This window comes from Globicephala melas, chromosome 21 (assembly GCF_963455315.2).
Source record: "Globicephala melas chromosome 21, mGloMel1.2, whole genome shotgun sequence".
NCBI lineage: Eukaryota > Metazoa > Chordata > Mammalia > Artiodactyla > Delphinidae > Globicephala > Globicephala melas.
The window spans coordinates 33,511,893-33,535,283 of record NC_083334.1 but is presented as its reverse complement, the minus strand read 5'-3'; the positions used below and the strand labels follow the sequence as shown (position 1 = coordinate 33,535,283).

General features: G+C 42.4%; 1 protein-coding gene across 8 annotated transcripts in view; it reads left to right on the top strand.

Annotated features, from left to right (window-relative positions):
• The first annotated feature begins 2,035 nt into the window (after positions 1 to 2,035).
• Positions 2,036 to 23,391, top strand: part of INTS10 (integrator complex subunit 10) — a 36,961-nt gene continuing 15,605 nt past the window's right edge. For 2 of the 8 annotated variants that reach the window (XM_030834730.3, XM_030834701.3), the window contains exons 1-12: positions 2,036 to 2,416; positions 3,001 to 3,068; positions 4,246 to 4,349; positions 5,946 to 6,085; positions 8,145 to 8,226; positions 8,721 to 8,861; positions 9,292 to 9,463; positions 9,926 to 10,095; positions 10,829 to 10,962; positions 13,004 to 13,078; positions 21,727 to 21,880; positions 23,021 to 23,103. In XM_030834730.3, the coding sequence (XP_030690590.1) occupies positions 2,288 to 2,416; positions 3,001 to 3,068; positions 4,246 to 4,349; positions 5,946 to 6,085; positions 8,145 to 8,226; positions 8,721 to 8,861; positions 9,292 to 9,463; positions 9,926 to 10,095; positions 10,829 to 10,962; positions 13,004 to 13,078; positions 21,727 to 21,880; positions 23,021 to 23,103 (1,452 nt within the window). In that variant the 5' untranslated portion in view covers positions 2,036 to 2,287. Of the gene's footprint in view, positions 2,417 to 3,000; positions 3,069 to 4,245; positions 4,350 to 5,945; positions 6,086 to 8,144; positions 8,227 to 8,720; positions 8,862 to 9,291; positions 9,464 to 9,925; positions 10,096 to 10,828; positions 10,963 to 13,003; positions 13,079 to 21,723; positions 21,881 to 23,020; positions 23,104 to 23,391 lie in introns of all 8 variants that reach the window. The other 6 variants (XM_030834741.2, XM_030834709.3, XM_030834758.3 and 3 more) reach the window with 6 other exon arrangements.

Sequence of the window (23,391 nt, the reverse complement as noted above, 5' to 3'; positions counted from 1 at the left end):
ATATATATATATATATGTGTGTGTGTGTGTGTGTGTATATATATCCTTTTTCTTTTTTTGGCCACACTTGCAGGATCTTAGTTCTCCGACCAGGGATTTAACCCGGGGCCATGGCAATGAAAGCGCCGAGTCCTAACTACTGGACCAAAGGGAAGTCCCCTGATCTGTTTAAATTCAATTTTCTACCTTCCTTTCTACAAAGCTGAAAGAATTCTATCACTGAGCAATCCATCCCAGCCTACAAAGTGATCGCATAATCACGCTGCTCCTGTGCATAATCAGAGGACATTAAATAGCGTTAGGAACCATAATGCTTCCCAAAGCGCTAATACAATTAATGTATCAGAGTGACTGAGGGTAAAGCAATGACTCTTACCTAAAGATATCATTGAGGATACTAATGAAACAAAATCGAGTTTTTAAAATCAAGGTTTTAAAATAAGAGGGGAGATACTAAAGTTAACATTTTTAGACTGGTATTATGAGCGAAATAGCAAAAGAGCCTGGACATTGATGGATTTGATAGCGTTGGCGCTTTACATGGTGTTCCTTAAAGCCTCATCTTCTTGGTACTTTCCTCTAAAACTAACACACTAATTCACCACTAACTTTACGGTTGTTTTTATTTTATTATTTTTTCGGCTGCACCACACCACATGCAGGATCTTACTTCCCTGACCAGGGAGCCAACCTGTACCCCCTGCAGTGGGGTCGCCGTCTTAACCACTGGACCCCCAGGGAAGTCCCACGGTTGTTTATTTTTAAATTATTATAATTACGAAGTATATATTTTACTTTACGTATAACCACAGTGTTGACTGAAGAAAAATGCACAACCTAAAAGTTACTAGTTATGTTTTATTTGGGGACCTTACTGAGGACCATCGCCTGGGAGACAGCCTCTCAGATAGCTCTGCAGGACTGTTCCAAAGAGGTAAGGGGGAGTGAGGATATATAAGAGTTTCTCTGAAAAACACACATGGGAAGATGCAAGAGTCTGGGTCATTAAAGTTACTCCTTAGGTATGCATCTTTATGTAGGGCCACTATCCTGTTTTTCTCCATCCTGAATTCCGCTCATGGGGCACTAATGGGGGGCGGGGGGTGGAGAGGGGCCAGGCTACAGTGGCTGATAGCTTGCGCTTGCGGGCAGGCAATAGTCATTATTTACTAGGATGGCAGGCAACATTCTTTGCCCTCGACAGTAAGTATATATTCATATTTATTTACCATATTTATAATGTTTCCATGTATGAAGTATATAGTCATTTCTTTTTTTTTCCAAAAATATCAGTTTTGAATCCCTAATCTCGGTTTTAAGTCCAAGATATCAGTGGTACTAGAACCTGCTAAAAGTTTTGTATATAGACCTTGGATTGGAGACTCCAACGAACTGTTGGGAACACACATTTTGGCACATGCCTCCTATTAGGCGAATAAATGCTGCTTCCTCCGGTTCCTAAGTGTGGCCTCCCTTCACGAGATCAGGTAGACTGTTTTGTTTTCATTTGGTGAAAATGACACTGATTCTGGTTGAAAGAGAATTAAAACAGCTATTTTTTGTAGGTCACAGGTCCCTAACACTGTAAACTCAGGTTGGAACAGGATAAACGGCTCGGTAGCTCCCGGCATGCAGCCAAGCACCTGCAAAGTACTAAGACTGCAAGTGGCTCAATAAATGCTTTTCGGAGAAACCAGGGAATAAAGAAGCAACGACCATGAGACATGACTGTGCTGAGGACCGGTCCAAACGCTGGCTTTACCGCCTGACCGAGAGCAGCGCGAGCCTTTCTGTACATCCGATCCGGAGGTCCCGAGGGGGCTCTTCCCGCCGCCTCAGCGAAGCCCCTCGGCGCTCCCCCCTCCAGGGTCTTCCCCGCCCGGCCCCCGGCTGCCCAGCCAAGACTGACCACCCGGCTCCCCGGCGCCGCCAGGACCGGGCTCCGCGCATGCTCCCTGGCTGCACCGGGGTCGCTCCCGAGCAGGGTGAGAATCCGCTCCTCCGCGTCTTGGAGGCGACCTGGAAGAGCCGTGACGAACGCACTAGGTCCCCAGAGGAGGAAGCCGCCGGGCAGAGGCGCAGAGTGCCCGGGAGGAGGCTACTGGCGAAGCCCGGAAGCCGTCCCGGATCCACCCTGCGGCTGCCGCGCGACCCCGGACTTGCGCAGTAGCGTCCGCGGCGGTGGCGGCGGCGGCGGCGGCGGCAGCACGGGCCGCGGCGGCGAGGTCCGCGGCGTCCCCCAGCCGGAAGGTCCGGCAGCCTCAGGCCGCCTGAGGCCTCCCGCGTCATGTCGGCCCAGGGCGACTGCGAGTTCCTGGTGCAGCGAGCCCGCGAGCTGGTGCAGCAGGACCTGTGGGCCGCCAAGGCTTGGCTGATCACGGCCCGCAGCCTCTACCCCGCAGACTTCAACATCCAGGTGAGGCCGGGCGGGGGCGCAGGTGGGGCGCTCCTCCCCGCTTCCCTGAGCCCCCAGCAAGCCCGGCCCAGGGGACCCCGGGCCCCGCTCCGGGTCGGGGCGACGGGAGCGTTACCCTCTTGGCGGTCGGGACAGCGCCTCGCGCCGCCTGGGAAGGCCGCCCGCCGGCTCGTGAGTCCGGACGGCAGCCGCGTGGGCGCGGGTAGTGGCGGGGGCAGGGGCGGGGTGGGGTGTTCTAGGTCCCCGTGGGAGGGAGCTGGGGTGCAGTGTAGTGAACACAGGCGCCAGCTCCGGGCTGCGGCTGTGTGAGGGGACCAATACCGCGCATCTGCGGGCCCCGCGGTTGATAAAGGCATCCGAGTGACGCGAACGGCATAGACCTGCACCGCGTTGCCGTCCGGGATAGTCAGAAGCCCCGCTGGCCGCCGGAGACGTGCCTGCGCTAATCCGGGGCTCCGGGGCCGCGCGGCGCGAGCCCTGAGGCTCCGTCAGCACGTGATGCCCGACCCTGGGACCTCCGGGGCGGTGGGGTGAGCCGGGCCGGCCGGGCGGAGGGCCTGACGCGGCCCCGGCCCGTGTTGCAGTATGAGATGTACACCATCGAGCGGAACGCGGAGCGGACGGCCACCGCCGGGAGGCTGCTCTACGACATGTGAGTGGGGACGCCGCCCCGCACCTCTCGGGAGCTTTCCGTTCTGTCTGTGGCAGAGGGAGTTGGGGGAAGGTCCTCAAGTTCATCTGCGTGTCCGGCACCTAAAGCTTAACTTGGTAGTGGTCTAGGCCTTCCGTTAACTGCAGGGAAGTCTTCTTAGGTTTTATTCTTGTTACAGCTCTTCCATTCAATCATTTATTTTACTTTGGGAATAACGTAATACAGGCTCCTCGCAGAAGTTGCGACGGTACTGAAGTATAAAGAATAATCAGTGGAAGTCCCTCCTAACCTCGGCCCGAATTCAGGAGTGTGTGTGTCTGTGTGCATGTACGGCCCAGGACGCATCAGTAGGTTCTGGGGGAGGAGTTGCAGCGGTGAGCGCCTACTGCACACCCACTGTGATGGGGCTCTTTCCAGGCCAGCATGTAGGGATCTACTTGGTTCTTTCTCCTGTCTGCATAGCGTTTCAGCCCTCTTTTGTCGGCGGACATTTAGGTAGTTTCCAGTTGTTTGAAATTATATTCAGAGTGTCAGAAAGCAGTTTTGTACTCACATTTGGGTGTTTTTCTGTAGAGTAGATTCTTAGAGTAGGTTTTCCTAGTCGAAGGGTATGCGCATTTTAAATTTCGATGCACTGTCAGATTACTCTCCAAAAAGTACTGTTCAGTTTACATCTCCACTGACCGTCTTTGAGTGCCTGTTTTCCCACACCTTCGCCAGCATTGGATATTATCCGTCTTTCCCTCAGCTGTCAATTTTTGCCGGTGCTGTAGGAGAAGGCAATATCTTGCTATTTTTTAAAGATTTGTGTTTGTTGTATTACTAATAAGACTGAGTATCTTTTCAAATATTTGGCTGTTTGTATTTTTTCTGTGATTTACCTTTGCCCATTTTTTTCTTTGGGGAGTTTTTTTTTTCTTGTTTGCCGTTTAGTAGTGTTTTGCATATTATGGACACTTGTCTTTTCACTTATTAAAAAAACTAAAGACTTTTGTGAGTACCCTCATTTTTGTTAGTTTTTATTTTTATATCTTTATTTCAGTTTGTTTTGGTACATCTATGTGTTCACTTGGAATATAGTAAAATGTGTTTTTCTCTGATGCTAGCGTTTTACTTTCTTTTTTGGATACTATTTAGAATCTGACATTTTAATTTAATGCATTCATTTTAAAAATAGGTTTGTGAATTTCCCAGATCAGCCCGTGGTGTGGAGAGAAATCAGCATTATTACATCAGCATTAAGAAACGATTCACAGGATAAACAAACCCAATTTTTAAGAAGTAAGAATAAAATGATAACTTACTGGTGTATAAATTACTACTTCTGTAAGTCAGAAAGAGAAATACAAATACCGTATGCTAACGCATGTATATGGAATCTAAAAAAAATGGTTCTGATGAACCTAGTGGCAGGACAGGAGTAAAGACACAGGCGTAGAGAACAGACTTGAGGACACAGGGGGAAAGGGGAAGATGAACAAAGTGAGAGAGTAGCACTGACATATATGCACTACCAAATGTAAAATAGCTAGTGGGAAGCTGCTACACAGCACAGGGAGATCAGCTTTGTGACCACCTAGAGGGATGGGATAGGGAGGGTGGGAGGGAGAAGCAAGAGGGAGGGGATATGGGGATATATGTATACGTATAGCTGATTCACTTTGTTGTACAGCAGAAACTAGCACAACGTTGTAAAGCAGTTATACTCCAATAAAGATGTAAAAAATAAAATTATCAACATCGATAAATAGCTAAGGTATTAAAGCTATCATTAAGATATCAGAGATAAGATATAATAATGTGTTTTATGCTACATACTCTAGCAATATACATAATTTATAAAATTAGAAGCAAAAACGTAAAAGAAGATAATTCATCTAATTTTTATAAAATGTCTGCATGAGATTAAAAGTAATTATATTTTGGAAGTTTTGCCTACTTGGGTAAAAATACTAGCAATTATTTCACCATAGTAAAAGTGACTCACAACTGTGAGCCCAATAAGATGCAGTTTTATTGAGCTGTTAATTTTAAAAATAATAATTTTCTGAAAAACAGAAATATCTAGAAAGTGATCATTCTTTTTACTGTTATTGGAACATAATGATGGTGCTATCTCATATAATACAGTTGTAGATATACCAAAATGTTTCCAAGTAGAATTATATTATAATAAAAAACATATAATTCTTTTTAAAACCTCTGGAATACCAAGTTCTGTGTAGTAATTTCACAAAAAAGTCACATCTGTGGTATTGGTACCCATATGCATGTTTTGTTCTTGGCAACTGAAGCCTGTACAAATGATGTCACTTGATCCCTTGAGCATATGCTTAGAACCCTTTAAACTTTCTTAAAGGATGTGGATTTATCAGTTAGCCTGGGAAACTGAATATATTTTAACAAGTTCTACAGTAATCATAAAACATCTGTAGATTAGACAGATCTCCACAGAACAGGAGAGAAACTTTTAGTAATTTATGACCTTTCTCATTAACCTTCACTCTGTGTTGGTTGCTATAGCCAATCCAGTATTTCAGATTTTGGATAAAAAAGAAAGTAGATTGTTTAGGTCATTTCAACTTAAGTGAGTGTTTTTTATCTCAGTCAGCAGCAAACACTGCTGTGACCCTTCCCAGACATCATTCTTCTCTTCTAGATCCAATAAGGCCTCCAAAGGTTTTATCGTCATTCAGCAAATATCTTATGCCCAATAATATCTGACCCCAAAGCCTTCCAGGTTGTAGGTGAACTCCAACAATAGTGATTCTTCACTTAGTATATACCATTCTGTACATGATGATGCCTTATTTCCACTTTTGCTTCCGTATTTTCTTTCTGAAAGAAACTTTTAAAAGTGAAATATGTTATATACAGGTTTATTTGAAACTCTTCCTGGTCGGGTCCAGTGTGAAATGTTACTAAAGGTTACGGAACAATGCTTCAACACTTTGGAACGATCAGAAATGTTGCTTCTACTTTTGAGACGATTCCCTGAAACGGTGGTACAGCATGGGGTAAGATTTGATCCTTTCCTTTTTCATAAAAGAGTATAAAATTGATCAGTGGACCCACGAGTATGTTTCAGAGCTAGTGTGTGCTATTCTAACGCAGATTGCTCTAATTCTGAGGAGCACCGGGTAAGATTGAATTCAAATCAAGGAACTTTCGTCAGTAAAGCTAAAAGGGCGTCACTGTTACCAAACTCTATGAATATCCAGTAGGAGTTGTGTTACCAGTGTGAGGAAACAATTACCAAGCCTTGACAGTGCAACTTATCTTCAATTTGTGAAGTTCACTAAAGTTTTAAAAAATAATCTGTTTCATTGTATTGAACAGTGTGTTTGAATTTAAAGGAGAGCCATAGTTTGTATTCTTAACGTTTTTCATATGCTTTTGCCATATGGTCACTGTTTTCCCTCTACTCTGCCCTTTCCTCATATCTCTAATTATTATTGAGTGCTACTGGCAGGCATTGGTCGGTGTTCAGTAGGTCCTCCTATACTCCTTAGATCCGTGGAGGTAGACAGCATCCTACTTTACATATATGTTAGTCACTTCCCGTAGCCAGTAACGGAGAAGTGGGATTCAAATCTTTAACTTTCTTAATTCAACCTCTTTGGCTTATTCTTTCTGGCTCCACTTTTCTGGCTGCTGGCCCCAGTTAACCTTCTCTGTACGTCCGTATATTAGTTTCAAGGACCGCCGTAACAAAATACCAGAAACTGGGTGCCTTAAAACAACAGAAGTTTATTCTTTCACAATTCTGGAAGCTCGAAGCCCAAAAGCAAGGTATGGGCAGGGCCGTGCTCTCCGTGAAGGCTCTGGGGAGGACTCCTGCTCACCTCATCCTGGCTTCTGGGGCACCAGCGATCCTTGTCATTCTTTGGCTTGCAGCTTCATCTCTGTTTCTGCCTCTGTTGTCACGTGGCCTTCTTTGTGGTCTGTGTCCCTGTGTCTTTACATGACCTTCTTATAAAGATACCAGTCATTGGATTTAGGACCCACCCTGATCCAGTATGACTTCTACGAAGACCTTTTTTTTTTTGGCTGCGTTGGGTCTTCTTTGCTGCGCACAGGCTTTCTCTAGTTGCGGCGAGCGGGGGCTACTCTTCATTGCGGTGCGCGGGCTTCTCACTGCGGTGGCTTCTCTTGCCGCGGAGCACAGGCTCTAGGCATGCAGGCTTCAGTAGTTGTAGCATGTGGGCTCTGTAGTTGTGGCTCGCGGGCTCTAGAGCACAGGCTCGGTAGTTGTGATACACGGGCTTAGTTGCTCGGCGGCATGTGGGATCTTCCCGGCCCAGGGCTCGAACCCGTGTCCCCTGAATTGGCAGGCGGATTCTTAACCACTGCACCATCAGGGAAGTCCCACGAAGACCTTTTTCATAAGATAAAAAAATATATGAGGTCACATTCTGAGGTTCTGAGTGGACGTGAATTTTGGGGGGATGCTGTTCAACCTGGTGTCCTCCCTGACGATTACTCTTTTAACTTTCTGTCTCATGTAATTGTTTACATGGTTCCCCTCTCCCCCCACCCCATGCATCCCCAGGTGGTTGCAAGGAAGATGATGCAGGTGTTGGTGGATTTGGAGAAGCCAGCTTTCTACTAGGCTAGGGCATCAGTAATGGGAAGGTGGCCTTCTCAAACAGTTGTGTCCGACCTAGTCCAGGCTGTATGACTGACTACTCCCGGCAACTCTTGAAAATGTTGTTTTGTCTACATGATACACCTTGATGTAGAGAATAAAGTTAGTTTCTACATTTCTTAGAAAAATCTCTACATCTGTATTATCAAACTACTCCAGTGCTTCCATTAAGTTTCTTAGACATTTTAATTTTACTAGTTCAGGGGAGAATAACCAAGACAGAGTGGTCTGTGGTCAGGTGAATGTAGGGTTCCCTTCTGGGTGGTGTTGCTGATGCATTCTTTTGTTTTCTAGTCTTTAAAATGATAATATTTGTTTCTTGGGTAAGTTTGAATATACAAACTATGTGGTAAATCAAATATGGTGTTTATTCATGTAATTCTGACATCTGAAACTTAACACAGATGATTAATTGTATTTTGAAACAGGTTGGCCTTGGGGAGGCACTGTTGGAGGCTGAAACTATTGAAGAGCAAGAATCTCCTGTTAACTGCTTTAGAAAATTATTTGGTAAGAAAAATTACATTTTGTATTCATTCCTTATGCTAAGTAGAATATGCTGGGGGTAAGTGTCATTTCAGAAATAAGGTCATTTGTGGAAAGCAGAGGAACTCTTCGTATTATGGGATTTAAATCCGTGTTTATTTTTTCAGTTCAGAAAGCATTTTAAACAACTCCTAAATTTTTATTATGTAATAGTTGATACTTCTGAAAGAATATGTGTAACCATGTATTTGAGTATGAGGCATACTAATAAACACCTGAATTTCCACCCAAACATCACTCATAATGTGGAATCTGCCTGTGTGTTTCCTTCCTGACTCCATCCACTGGTGTCGCTCTGCACTGCATTTTTTAAATAAATGTGCCATAAGGGGTTTCTTTTTTGCCTATATATTTCAGGTACTACATTAAGTGAACTCTAAAATAAATTTTGTTTTTGCCAGAACCCTAGAGTAGACAAACAGCTTAATCGGTTTTTCCTCATTTTCCCTCTTCAACAGTGTGTGATGTCCTTCCTCTAATAATTAACAACCATGATGTTCGGTTGCCCGCCAATTTGTTGTATAAGTACTTGAACAAAGCAGCTGAATTTTATATCAATTACGTCACTAGGTCTACTCAAATAGAGAGTCAGCATCAAGGTAAGTGGGAATAACCTGCAGTTTATTTTATTGTATTTCTTACTTTGTAAAATTTCAAGCTCAGAAATCCCTCAACATTCTGATTATTCTCCTCTGGATACATACCAGTTTGATAGTCTTGCTAAAAGATGGTTCCTAGAAAAAAACACTACAGTTAAGAGATGAGACTTTTCTGGAGCCAGTTTTACCCCTCGATTGAAGCAGTGAACCTGCTGAACTGTAAGGTTAGCTTCATACGTTAACCACAGCTCAAAGGTCCCTTCCTACTCTACCAGGGGCCAGTGGTGGGTCTTTGAATAAAACACACAACATGTTGAAGTTCTGTGTTCTTGCCTCTTGCATGGGGAGTTAGACGTTTTTTCTCTATAAAGTACTGCATAAATAGTAAGTAGTAATGGTAATTGTAAACTACTTTTTGTTCACATCTCAGGTACCCAGGAAACGTCTGATTTAATGTCACCGAGCAAACGTAGCTCTCAGAAGTACATAATAGAGGGGCTGACTGAAAAATCATCCCAGATCGTGGACCCTTGGGAGAGGTTGTTTAAGATTTTGAATGTTGTTGGAATGAGATGTGACTGGCAGATGGATAAAGGAAGACGGTACAAAACTGTTCATTTCTAAGATTGCATAACAAATCTTTTGATAGCATACTCTCTATAAAACAAAATACTTTTTTCTAAAAGCATATAATGTATAGGGACACCTCTGTCTGGGCAAATTCTGTAACACTCAGTATTTATGCAAAAGAGTGTGGTTTTTCACTTTATTAAAAGATTCCCAACGGGAGTATGAACTCTTAAGATGATATTGAGTTTGAAGAACTCCTTGGTGTTTAGAGGAAAGAGAAGCTACTTGGCATGTTTGTGTCATGAACTCTTGGCCTGTTGCTACTCTAATTCGGAAGAGGAATTTGCATCCGTATGCAGACAATGAAGAATAGTTTTACATGCCTAGAGCCACATTTGGTAGTTGTAATGGTTCTATTGGGGCTTTTCTCTGGTAGACCTTTTGCTGACAAGCCCAGAGTAATTAAATAATTTTTATTGTCCTTCACCTTTCAGAAGCTATGGTGATATTTTGCATAGAATGAAGGATCTCTGCAGATACATGAACAACTTTGATAACGAAGCTCATGCAAAATATAAAAACCAAGTGGTTTATTCCACTATGTTGGTCTTCTTTAAGAATGCATTTCAGTATGTCAACAGCATACAGCCGTCTCTATTCCAAGGTTGGTTGAAGAATTTTAGAGTGTCTCAAAATACTGGCCTCATTGTGGGTGGTGAGGAAGATGAAAATGTTTACCTTAACATTGTTCTTGGATCCAAGTAATTGCGGGGTGATGCCAGAGCTTTCATTAGTTGTTGATTTTTATGTAAGAAAGTTTTCATTAAAAACTTATATATCAAAGGATGTAGTGGTACTGTGAAACTACAGATATTGAATGCCTCTTTTAAAAAAGCAGCAGATGTAGCTAAGTACTGAAGTAGATTTCACAATGACTTCTCAACAGACAAAGATTTTTAAAATAAGATGTATGCATATAAATTCTAGAGAATGTGAAAAACAGGAAAACTACAGGGTGAGATCACCCACAATACTTCCAGTATAATGCAGCTCTCATTTTTGTGTATTGACTATAGTGTTTCATATATTTAGATTTGTTTGGAATTTATAACAATAATGTATGTGTGTATGTGTGACTTGGTAGTTTTTCTTTTTTTGGTAATTTTATGCTTCGTGATCATTGTAAAAATTTGTCCACCACTGAGAAAGAACCTTTATTAACAATTTGGTTTATATCTGTACAGTTTTTCATTTCTGTATATGTATACTTATTTGTTTACCTAGCTGGGATGATACTGAACGTATTTTCACACGATGTTTGAGTAAATTTCCACCTGATATTAAGTACTGTTTCCCTGCTGCATTTTTAAGTGTTGGTGTTTTCCCTCCATCCACAGGTCCTAATGCCCCTAGCCAAGTTCCACTGGTTCTTCTGGAGGACATATCAAATGTATACGGTGATGTAGAGATCGATCGCAATAAACACATACATAAAAAGAGGAAACTAGCTGAGGGAAGAGAAAAAACCATGGTAATTCTTTCAGATATAATTGTTAACAGATTATATGTTTATGGTTTGCTAGAAATGAATCTTTGTAAAACATGGCTCTGGAGCTAAATTGATAAAGCTTGGGTCTTTTAATTATAAAATATAATTACTATATAAAATCAGTGGTTCTCCACTAGAGGTGATTTTGCCCCCTGGGTTATTTGACAGTGTCCGAGGGCATTTCTGATGGTCATGGCTCAGTGGGGAGGGATTACTGTTAGTACCTAGTGAACGGAGGCCAGGGATGCTGTTAAACATGCTCCTGTGCACAAGGAGAGCCCCACAGCAAAGCGTTATCCAGCCCCAAAGGCCGCTAGTGCTGAGGCTGAGGAGCCCTGGTATAAGTCGTTTATACCTGTTTGACTTAGTGCCATCGATTAAATTTAAAAGGCAAAACCAAATAAACTACCTTGGACATATAGAGCGGGGTGCCGAGGGGCACTGGCCGCCGAACGGGGAGTTCTTAGCCATCGGGGTAGGAAGTCATAACCCCAGGGGAGATGTTGGAAAGGTCCCATGAAGGAGGTTGGCATTTGACGCCAGCCTCGTAGGGTTTTGTTGTTTGGAATTGGGAAGTAGATTTTGTTAAGAAGGGGCAGCTTGCACAAAGATGCAGGAAACCAGAGAGTGAACCATCAGTCTTCTGGTCTGGCCTGCTGGCAAGCCAGTGCCCAGCACTGATTTTCGAACTCTTTTTAAGCAGAGGAATCCTTTCTTTCAAGGAGCACTTTTGTGGAGGCCCGTCATGTAATGTGACAGTGGGGATGCTCTCGGTCAGGTCTCAGCAAACTTTGTCCTGTAAAATGCTGGGTGGTGAATGTTTCAGGCTTTGCAGGCCATGCGTCTCCATTGCAGATACTCAGCTCTGCTCGTAAAGTGCAGAAATAGCCACAGACAGTGGGAGACAGCAGGATTTGTCCTGCAGGGCATAGCGTGCCAGCCCCTCTTCTGGTGGAAGCGTGAGGGCAGCCAGGAGTCTCACCCAACTTCTGTCCCCTCTTCTCTCCACCTTTCAGTTTCTTAACATGCTCTTCTTCAGCCCTTGGGTAACATTTAACGAGACCCTGGCTTGATGAGAGACAGGTCTGAAAATCAGTTTAATCTGATGTCTCCAAGGCTCTGGAGTATGAAATGGTTTGGAGTGGGAAGACGTGGCCCATTCTGAATGTGCGTGTAAGGGTATTAACTAGTTCTGAAAAACTGGTTTGTTTCCTTCCACAGAAAAATGCTCAACATGCACAATTTGCTTTGAAGCCCAACCCTGAACCCCAGGCTGAGATCTCCGTGCTAACCAGGCTTTCCCAGATGCCCTCTGTCTGCTCTTCCGTTCTTTCCTGACATTCCCAGGCGGGGTAGCTCTTGTCAGCTCTCCCTTCTGCTTTCTGAGGGTGTGTGGTTTCACAGTAAGACCACAGACACCTCTCCCACCCACGTAGGTGGTAGGTTGTGTGTCCCTAGTCTCAATGAAAAGCAGTGGCCTGTCATTCAGTGTATGTAGCGTAGCCACGCCCTGAGTTTCTCTCCACCCCCTCCCTGTCCAGGCACCGCGGCCTCTGCCCCGGCTCACCCGAGTCATCATCCTGGCTCCCTGCTCGCACTCTTGCCTCCCACAATCTCTCCTCTCCCCAGCAGCCTTAGTGACCTTTTTACAATGTGAGTAAGACATGGCTTCTGCCTCTGACGGCTCCGCATCACTCTAAGAATAAAATCCAGACTCTTTCCTTTGGCTTCAGAGCATGCACTGAGCCGCCCTCGGTGCTGCAGACACACTGGCTGCCGCTGCTCCTGCCCGGGCCCCGGCGCAGCTCATAGCCATGCACTGGGGCGGAGTGCCTTTCTGTGCCTGGCTGGGTCCCATCGGGCAGTGCTCAGCCCAGAGCTGAGCTCTCTCCCGGAGGCTGCCTCCAAATGGCCGTCAGTTTTCTCTTTTTATTACTGTATCTTAATTCTGCATAGCCCTTATTGCAGTTTATTTTTCATTCTTTCTTGGTTGGTTGGTTTGCTGTCCGTGTCCCTTCACCAGAGTACAAGCTCCACGGGGCCAGTGGCAGTGTCTGGGCATCCATCTGAACGGTGCCTGCGCCCCAGCAGGCCTTCGGTGAGCTCTGGTGCGCGAGGGGATTCACACATGCCTTCCCGGGTGTGGGTCCGGGCAGTGGTACAGCTGTGTAGCCTCTGGCCCATCCGTTCCTCCTTCCATCCTTCACTCGTCGTGTGCCGTCTAGCAGGCTCTGCTCTCATGCTCTGACGCTCCAGGCAGTCTGGGGTCTCCGTCCCACTGCCTGCCCCACCCAGTGCAGGTCCAGCCAGGTCTGTTTGTCCCATTGTGGCAAGGGACATACCTGGTGGCCCATGAGCTCAGCTCACAGACCTGTCTTGTTTTACTCGTAGTGTTTTGTTTTGTTTTGTTTTTACTAACCTAGCACCTAAAACTTGGAAGCTTTCTCTCACTATCCAGATGTCTGACTTCCCTTTAATAATTGGTGTCTCTGATAATGCTGGCCCTTGTGGAGGCCCACCCCTGCAGTGGGGTGGACATTCTCCCCGCAGCCTAAGTGCCTGCCAGGCAGCTGGAGCCGGGGGCAGTCTTCCCTGTGGGCAGGGTGTTCCACCACGTACACTCGTGTACCTTCCCTGAGGTCAAGACTCCTGCTTCAGAGCATCCCTGCAGAGCCTCAGAGTGCATTACTGTATTTCGAAATCAATTTCTCGAAATTTTACAGACTGTTTGGAACTCCACACTATCCCCACCACATCTGAGGCCCTTCCAGAAACTCCTGATCTCATTTTGAGGCAGGAATATGTTCCATGAGTTGCCACGGCGATGAACACACCATTCCTATTACTGTATCTCACTAGATGGCCCACGTGTGGCCCACATGTGGCCCCGATGAGCTAAGATGCCTGACAGATGGGTTTTGGTTTTGAAAGGAATTGGGGTGTGTGTCATTACTAAGGGGATAAGAATATGAAGCTAACTAGGGTGGGACGGGGAGGTAGTGGGAGGGAGGTGCCAATTTTTTCTGAGTTTAGCTTGAGGATTGGAGCTTTTAAGTTTGTTTTAACTATAGTTGTTTTACAATGTTGTGTTAGTTTCAGGTGTACAACTTCAGATTCTTTTCTATTCTACGTTATTACAAGATATTAAATATAGTTCCCTGTGCTGTGCAGTAGGTCCTTGTTGGTTATCTATTTTATATATAGTAGTTTTTATCTATTAATCCCATACTCCTAGTTTATCTCCCCCCGTCCCCCCTTTCCCCTTGGTCACCGTAAGTTTGTTTTTTATATCTGTGAGTTTGTTTCTGTTTTGTAAATAAGTTTATTTGTGTCTTTTTTAGATTCTACATACAAGTCATATCATATAATATTTGTCTTTCTCTGACTTACTTCACTTAGTATAATAAGTCCATCCATTGGTCCTGCAAATGGCATTATTTCATTGTTTTTTGTGGCTGAGTAGTCCATTGTACATATATACCACATCTTCTTTATCCAGTCATCTGTTGATGGACACTTGGGTTGTTTCCATGTCTTGACCATTGTGAATAGTGCTGCTATGAAGATTGGGGTGCATGTATCTTTTCCAATTAGACTTTTTGTCTTTTCCACATATATACCCAGGAGTGGGATTGATGGATCATATGGTAGCTCTACTTTTAGTTTTTTAAGGAACCTCCATACTGTTCTCCATAGTGGCTGCACCAATTTACATTCCCACCAACAGCGCAGGAGGGTTCCCTTTGCTGCACACCCTCTCCAATGTTTATTATTTGTACACTTTTTAATGATGGCCATCTTGACCAGTGTGAGGTGATACCTCATTGTAGTTTTGATTTGCATTTCTCAAATAATTAGTGTTGTTGAGCATCTTTTCACGTGCCTGTTGCCATCTGTTTGTCCTCTTTGGAAAAATGTCTGTGTAGGTCTTCTGCCCATTTTTTGATTGGGTTGTTTGTTTCTTTGATATTGAGCTGCATGAGCTGTCTGTATATTTTGGAAATTAATCCCTTGTTGGTCGCATTGTTTGCAAATATTTTCTCCCAGTCCATTGGTTGTCTGTTCGTTTTGCTTATGATTTTCTCTTTTTTTTTAAACATCTTTACTGGAGTATAATTGCTTTACAATGGTGTGTTACTTGCTGCTGTATAACAAAGTGATTCAGCTGTACATATACATATATCCCCATATCCCCTTCCTCTTGCATCTCTCCCTCCCATCCTCCCTACCCCACCACTCTAGGTGGTCACAGAGTACGAGCTGATTTCCCTGCGCTATGCAGCAGCTTCCCACTAGCTATCTGTTTTACATTTGGTAGTGTATATATGTCCATGCCACTCTCTCGTTTCGTCCCAGCTTATGCTTCCCCCTCCCCGTGTCCTCAAGTTTGTTCTCTACGTCTGCGTCTTTATTGCTGTCCTGCCTCTAGGTTCTTCAGAACCACTTTTTTTTTTTTTAGATTCCATATGTGTGTGTTACCATATGGTATTTGTTTACTTCACTCTGTAGGACAGACTCTAGGTCCATCCACCTCACTACAAATAACTCAATTTCATTTCTTTTTATGGCTGAGTAATATTCCAGTGTATATATGTGCCACATCTTCTTTATCCATTCACCTGTCAGTGGACATTTAGGTTGCTTCCATGTCCTGGCTATTGTAAATAGCGCTGCAATGAACATTGTGGTACATGACTCTTTGAATTATGGTTTTCTCAGGATATATGCCCAGTAGTGGGATTGCTGGGTCATATGGTAGTTCTATTTTTAAATTTTTAAGGAACCTCCATACTGTTCTCCATAGTGGCTGTATCAATTTACATTCCCACCAACAGTGCAAGAGGGGTTCCCTTTTCTCCATACCTCCTCCAGCATTTATTGTTTGTAGATTTTTTGATGATGGCCATTCTGACTGGTGTGAGGTGATACCTCATTGTAGTTTTGATTTGCATTTCTCTAATGGTTAATGATGTTGAGCATCCTTTCATGTGTTTGTTGGCAGTCTGTATATCTTCTTTGGAGAAATGTCTATTTAGGTCTTCTGCCCATTTTTGGATTGGGTTGTTTGTTTTTTTGATATTGAGCTGCATGAGCTGCTTGTAAATTTTGGAGATTAATCCTTTGTCAGTTGCTTTGTTTACAAATATTTTCTCCCATTATGAGGGTTGTCTTTTGGTCTTGTTTATGGTTTCCTTTGCTGTGCAAAAGCTTTTAAGTTTCATTAGGTACCATTTGTTTATTTTTGTTTTTATTTCCATTTCTCTAGGAGGTGGGTCAAAAGGATCTTGCTGTGATTTATGTCGTAGAGTGTTCTGCCTATGTTTTCCTTGAAGAGTTTTATAGTGTCTGACCCTACATTTAGGTCATTAATCCATTTTGAGTTTGTTTTTGTTTACGGTGTTAGGGAGTGTTCTAATTTTATTCTTTTACATGTAGCTGTCCAGTTTTCCCAGCACCACTTATTGAAGAGCCTGTCTTTCTTCCATTGTATATTCTTGCCGCCTTTATCAAAGAGAAGGCGACCATATGTGTATGGGTTTACCTCTGGGCTTTCTGTCCTGTTCCATTGATCTATCTTTCTGTTTTTGTGCCAGTACCATACTGTCTTGATTACAGTAGCTTTGTAGTATAGTCTGAAGTCAGGGAGTCTGATTACTCCAGCTCCATTTTTCTTTCTCAAGATTGCTTTGGCTATTCGGGGTCTTTTGTGTTTCCATACAAATTGTGAAATTTTTTGTTCTACTTCTGTGAAAAATGCCATTGGTAGTTTATAGGGATTGCATTGAATCTGTAGATCGCTTTGGGTAGTATAGCCATTTTCACAACATTGATTCTTCCAATCCAAGAACATGGTATATCTCTCCATCTGTTTGTATTGTCTTTAATTTCTTTCATCAGTGTCTTATAGTTTTCTGCATATAGGTCTTTTGTCTCCTTAGGTAGGTTTATTCCTAGGTATTTTATTCTTTTTGTTGCAGTGGTAAATGGGAGTGTTTTCTTGATTTCACTTTCATATTTTTCATCATTAGTGTATAGGAATGCAAGAGATTTCTGTGCATTAATTTTGTATACTGCTATGCAAATCAAACAATGTGATACGCCATATTAAGAAACTGAAGGATAAAAACCATATGATAATCTTAATAGATGCAGAAAAAGCTTTTGACAAAATTCAACACCAATTTATGATAAAAACCTTCCAGAAAGTAGGCATAGAGGGAACCTACCTCAACATAATAAAGGCCATATACAACAAACCCACAGCCAACATCATTCTCAGCGGTGAAAAACTGAAACCATTTCCTCTAAGATCAGGCACAAGACAAGGTTGCCCACTCTCACCACTATTATTCAACATAGTTTTGGAAGTTTTAGCCACAGCAGTCAGAGAAGAAAAAGAAATAAAAGGAATCCAAATCGTAAAAGAAGAAGTAAAACTGTCACTGTTTGTAGATGACATGACACTATACATAGAGAATCATGAAGATGCTACCAGAGGGCTTCCCTGGTGGCGCAATGGTTAAGAATATGCCTGCCAATGCAGGGGACACGGGTTCGAGCCCTGGTCTGGGAAGAACCCACATGCTGCGGAGCAGCTAAGCCCATGCGCCACAACTACTGAGCCTGCACTCTAGAGCCCGCCAGCCACAACTGCTGAAGCCCGCACACCTAGAGCCTGTGCTCTGCAACAAGAGAAATCACCGCAGTGAGAAGCCTCCACACCACAATGAAGAGTAGCCCCCGCTCACCTCAACTAGAGAAAGCCCGTGTGCAGCAACGAAGACCCAATGCCGCCAATAACAAAAAAACAAGAAACAAAACAAAACAAAAAGAAAAGATGCTACCAGAATACTACTAGGTCTAATCAATGAATTTGGTAAAGTAGCAGGATACAAAATTGATGCACAGAAATCTCTTGCATTCCTATGAGTTTCTTTGCTGAGCAAAAGCTTATAAGTTTAATTAGGTGCCATTTGTTTGTTTTTGTTTTTATTTCTTTTGCCTTGGGAGACTGATCTAAGAAAATACTACTATGATTAATGTCTGAGAATGTTTTGCCTATGTTCTCTTATAGGTGTTTTATGGTGTCATGTTTTATATATAAGTCTTTAGGCCATTTTGAGTTTATTTTTGTGTATGGTTTGAGGGAGTGTTGTAATTTCATTAATTTGCATGCGGCTGTCCAGCTTTCCCAGAACCACTTGCTGAAGAGACTGTCTCTCCTCCATTGTATATTCTTGCCTCCTCTGTTGAAGATTAATTGACCAGAGGTGTGTGGGTTTATTTCTGGTCTCTATTCTGTTCCATTGATCTGTATGTCTGTTTTTGTGCCAATACCATGCTATTTTGATTACTATAGCTTTGTAGTATTGTCTGAAGTCTGGGAGGGTTATGCCTCCAGCTTTGTTCTTTTTCCTGAGAATTACTTTGGCAATTCTAGTTCTTTTGTGGTTCCATGTAAATTTTAGGATTATTTGTTTTAGCTGTTTGAAAAATGTCATAGGTAATTTGATAAAGGATCACATTAAATCTGTAGATTGCTTTTGGTAGTATGGCCATTTTAACAATATTAATTATTCCATTTCAAGAGCATGAGATACCGTTCCATTTCTTTGAATCATCTTCAGTTTCCTTTATCAGTGTTTTAGAGTTCTCAGCATATAGGTCTTTCACCTCCTTGATTAGGTTTATTCCTAGGTTTATTTATTTTTTGACCTGATTTTAAATGGGATTATTTTTTTTTTTTTTACTTTCTGATATTTCATTGTTAATGTGAAGAAATGTAACAGATTTTTGTATATCTATCTTGTATCCTGCTCCCTCGCTGAATTCATTTATTAGTTCTAATAGTTTTTGTGTGGAGTCTTTAGGATTTTTCTATATAGAGTATCATTTCTTCCGCATACAATGACAGTTTTACCTCTTCCTTTCCAATTTGGATACATTTTATTTCTTTTTCTTGTCTAATTGCTGGGTTAGGACTTCCAATACTGTGTTGAATAGAAGTGGTAAGAGTGGGCATCCTTGTCTTGTTGCAGATTTTAGTGGGAAGGCTTTCAGCTTTTCACCATTGAGTATTATGTTGGCTGTGGGTTTGTCGTAAGTGGTTTTATTATGTTGAGATATGTTCATTCCCACTTTGGTGAGAACTTTCATCATGAATGGATGTTGAGTTTTGTTTTGTTTTTTTTTTTCTTATTTATTTTTTGGCTGCATTGGGTCTTCATTGCTGCACAAGGGCTTTCTCTAATTGCAGTGAGCAGGGGCTACTCTTCATGGCGGTGCACAGGCTTCTCATTGCGGTGGCTTCTCTTGTTGTGGAGCATGGGCTCTAGGCGTGTGGGCCTCAGTAGTTGCAACATGCAGGCTCAGTAGTTGCGGCACGTGGACCCTAGAGTGCACGGGCTTCAGTAGTCGCAGCGCATGGGCTCAGTATTTGTGGCACACAGGCTCTAGGGTGCGCAGGCTTCAGTAGTTGTGGCGCACAGGCTTAGTTGCTCCATGTGGGATCTTCCCGGACCAGGGATCGAATCTGTGTCCTGTGCATTGGCAGGCGGATTCTTAACCACTGCGCCATCTGGGAAGTCCAGATGTTGAGATTTATCAAATGCTTTTTCTGCATCTGTTGAGATAATCATATGGTTTTTGTGTTTTCTTTTGTTAATATGGTGTATCACATTGATTGATTAGTGTTATGTTGAACCATCCTTGTGACCCTGGAATGAATCTGACTTGATCATGGGTGTATGATCATTTTTGTGTATTGTTGGATTCAGTTTGCTAATATTTTGTTGAGGACTTTTGCATCTATATTTATCAAAGATATTGACCTGTAATTTTCTTTTTTTGTAGTGTCTTTGTCTGGTTTGGTATCAGGGTGATGGTGGCTTCATAGAATGACTTTGGGAGTGTTCCCTCCTCTTCAGTCTTTTGGAAGAGTTTGAGAAGGATTGGTATGAGTTCTTCTTTGTGTGTTTGGTAGAATTCCCCAGTGAAGCCATCTCATCCTGGACTTCTGTTTACGGGGAGTTTTCTTAATTACAGATTCTGTTTTAGTGATTGGTCTGTTCAGGGTATCTGTTTCTTCTTGATTAAGTTTTGACAGGCTGTATGTTTCTAGAAACTTGTCCATTTCTTCTAGGTTGTCCATTTCATTGGCATATAACTGTTCATAGTACTCTCTTATGATTTTTTTTGTTTCTCCAGTATTGGTTGTTATTTCTCCTCTTTCATTTCTTATTTTATTTAGTTCCTCTCTTTTCTTCTTGGTGAACCTGGCTAGAGGTTTGTTGGTTTTGTTTATGAGGATTGGAGCTTTTAGGTGAAATATTTTTACATATTTTTTAAAAATTTTATTGAATCTAAAAAATTCAGTTGATTTACAGTGTTATATTAATTTCTTCTGTACAGAAAATTGATTCAGTTATACATACATATTCTTTTTCATATTCTTTTCCATTATGGTTTATTACAGGCTATTGAATATAGTCCCCTGTGCTATACAGTAGAATCTTGTTTTTTATCCATTCTGTATATAATAGTTTGCATCTGTTAATCACAAACTCCCAGTTCTTCCCTCCCCTATTCCCACCCTTGGCAACCACAAGTCTCTTATCTATGTCTGTGAGTCTGTTTCTGTTTCATAGATGTGTTTATTTGTACATATTTTTAGACAGTCTTAGTGGGGTAAAAATCTGCAGGGAAAATTTAATTTGGGTCAATTAATTAATAAAAATGACGTAGGTGGAATAAAAGGTTCAAGAAATTTTCAGGAAAATAAAGTGAAATGGAGCTTTTTTGACTTTACTTGTTTTTGGCAAAAAGTCTGACCATACTCAGTGGCATTTACAATAGTTGCCTTTCTCTGAGGCCCTCTCTTTTCTTTGGTTTTATTTGAGATGAAGAGCAAGAAATGTAGGAAAGTTTATTATAAAGTAAAATGGGTAAGTGCAGACAAATGTAATTCCTGGCCAGACACCTTGCATTGGGTGGCCATTGGAGAAGTTATATGCAGTGAACAAAAGATAAGTAACAGTTTCTCTTAATTATTTCTCAGAGGACTCGGGCTTTAATTTTATGGCACTACAGAACAAACTGTTTCTTGGAAGCAAATTAAATGTCACCTATTGGAAAAAAGTAAACTGTAAAACAGGTGCTACTTAATTAAGCTGTATCCCTAAATGTAAAAATGTAAGTTTTGGCTTTTATAACATTGGTATATTTTTAAAGTTATTGGAAGTTTTAACTCTATAGCTTTACTCTGAAACCAACATAAGCTTAGAATTTTTTTTTTTTTTTTTTTTTTTGCGGTACGCGGGCCTCTCACTGTTGTGGCCTCTCCCGTTGCGGAGCACAGGCTCCGGACGCGCAGGCTCAGCGGCCATGGCTCACGGGCCCAGCCGCTCCGTGGCATGTGGGATCTTCCCAGACCGGGGCACGAACCCGTGTCGCCTGCATCGGCAGGTGGACTCTTAACCACTGCGCCACCAGGGAAGCCCAAGCTTAGAATTTATCATCAGAAAACCTTAATTTTAAAAGTAACTATCAAACTTGTGAAAGGATGAAAATTTTATGTTACTTTTTAAAGCTAAATTGTTAAATTCAAAAGGATTGTATTATACTCATGATAGTATCCTTTGATATGAAATTCATATAATAATCAGAATTGGCAACAATAAATGTAATAATGTTTAAGTAGTGACTATCTTTATAACTTTAATCATGTTCTTCACATTCTCTAAGCAGAGTTCAGACGATGAAGACTGTTCAGCAAAAGGAAGGAATCGTCACATTGTTGTCAATAAGGCAGAACTTGCTAACTCCATCGAGGTGTTGGAAAGCTTTAAGCTGGCCAGAGAGAGCTGGGAGCTGCTCTATTCCCTGGAATTCCTTGACAAGGGTAAGGCATGCTCATCCTGTTGTGATATTTCATTTTTTATGGGAAATCATCATGCCGAAAAGGTTCATTATTCTACTCGAAATGTCGTCACTAACGGCTGATTAAATTGATTACAGTAGTTCACACATTTCATAGGATTCTTTTTTGAGCAGGAAATCTAATCAGTTATAAATATTCAAATAACCATTTACCTCTTAGCTCGTGCACTGGGGGGGTATTATAATCAGGGTTGGGGTGGACTTGGGGGGGGGGTTTGATCTTTCTGTTAAAATTTATATTGCTGGCCATTTTCTTGCTGGGTTTGTCTGGTGCTTTTAGTCGCTCTGCCCACTGCTTTGTGCCCCCTCCAGCCACATGTGACTAAGGCTGCAGAAGGTGGTGCTGTGATGCCTGACTTGACTCCGTTGCTTGAAAGCCCAAATTCCAAACACTGCAGAAAGCCCGCTTTGAGCATAGACAGAAATGAGAGGGAGTTTCCTCTGTATAATATTTACACTACTGAGTATTTCAACACTACTCAGAAATCACTAGCACTCTGCTAACCAGCATATTTTCCTGTACTTTGGGATCAAGGCCGTTACTTTCCTCCTGGCCAGTGGACATTTGTCCCTGGCTTGCTCCTGTCACGTGCCTATACAGGCCCCTTGTTTGATGTGTCATGTCATAGTTTCTAAGTAAACATTGCATCGTCCAGTTCCTCCTTGTCACATCTAGAATGGTGAACAGGTATGTGACTTTTGGAGGGGATGTTTTTCTTTAGGCATAAATCGACTTAAAAAAATGAGTGAAACTCTTAATGTCATATATTTATTACTTTAACTGGGTGAAAGCAAAGCAGTTTAGAAGATAAAGTAATGTGTGAAAAGCATTTTGAGCAGCTGCTAGCGCATGATGTGTGCTTAGGAAGTGTTGGTGCCTAATAAGGTTATTGCTTGTGTATTACTGGTAAGTATTCTGCCCTAACTTTACTATCGAACTGAAAGTTCAGACCATTGTTTTAGAAATCAAAGTCTAAAGTTACATCCATTTTTTGGTAATTTGTTTCTCTCTGACTATTGTTCTGTTGGTGGGTATGTCAGTTTTATTCTCTGCTTCTGTGTTACGTATTTCTGGTAAATTAACTTTTGAATTCTTGCTCAGAATTTACAAGAATTTGTTTGGCGTGGAAGACGGATACTTGGCTTTGGTTGAGAATCTTCCTCAACGATGTGATCATCTATCAGGTAATGTGTGTTTAAGTACCTGTGTCTTGACCACGGTTGCTGTGAGCATCTTCAGCGTGAAGATGTGTGCGTTTCCTCCTGCTCTGAAGGCAGATGTTCCTTCTTCACTGATGAGGGGATTGTGGTCCACTTTCAGCTGAGAACAGCTCCGGACGGCAGGCCCACATCTGGGTTACTTTTGGGGGGTCCAATCACACCCCTCTGTAAAAGTAAGAGTTTTATTTCTCAGTGAAAGACAAACACTGCTCACCTCTCCTCTCTGCTCTGGGGGAGCCCTGCTGCCTTGCT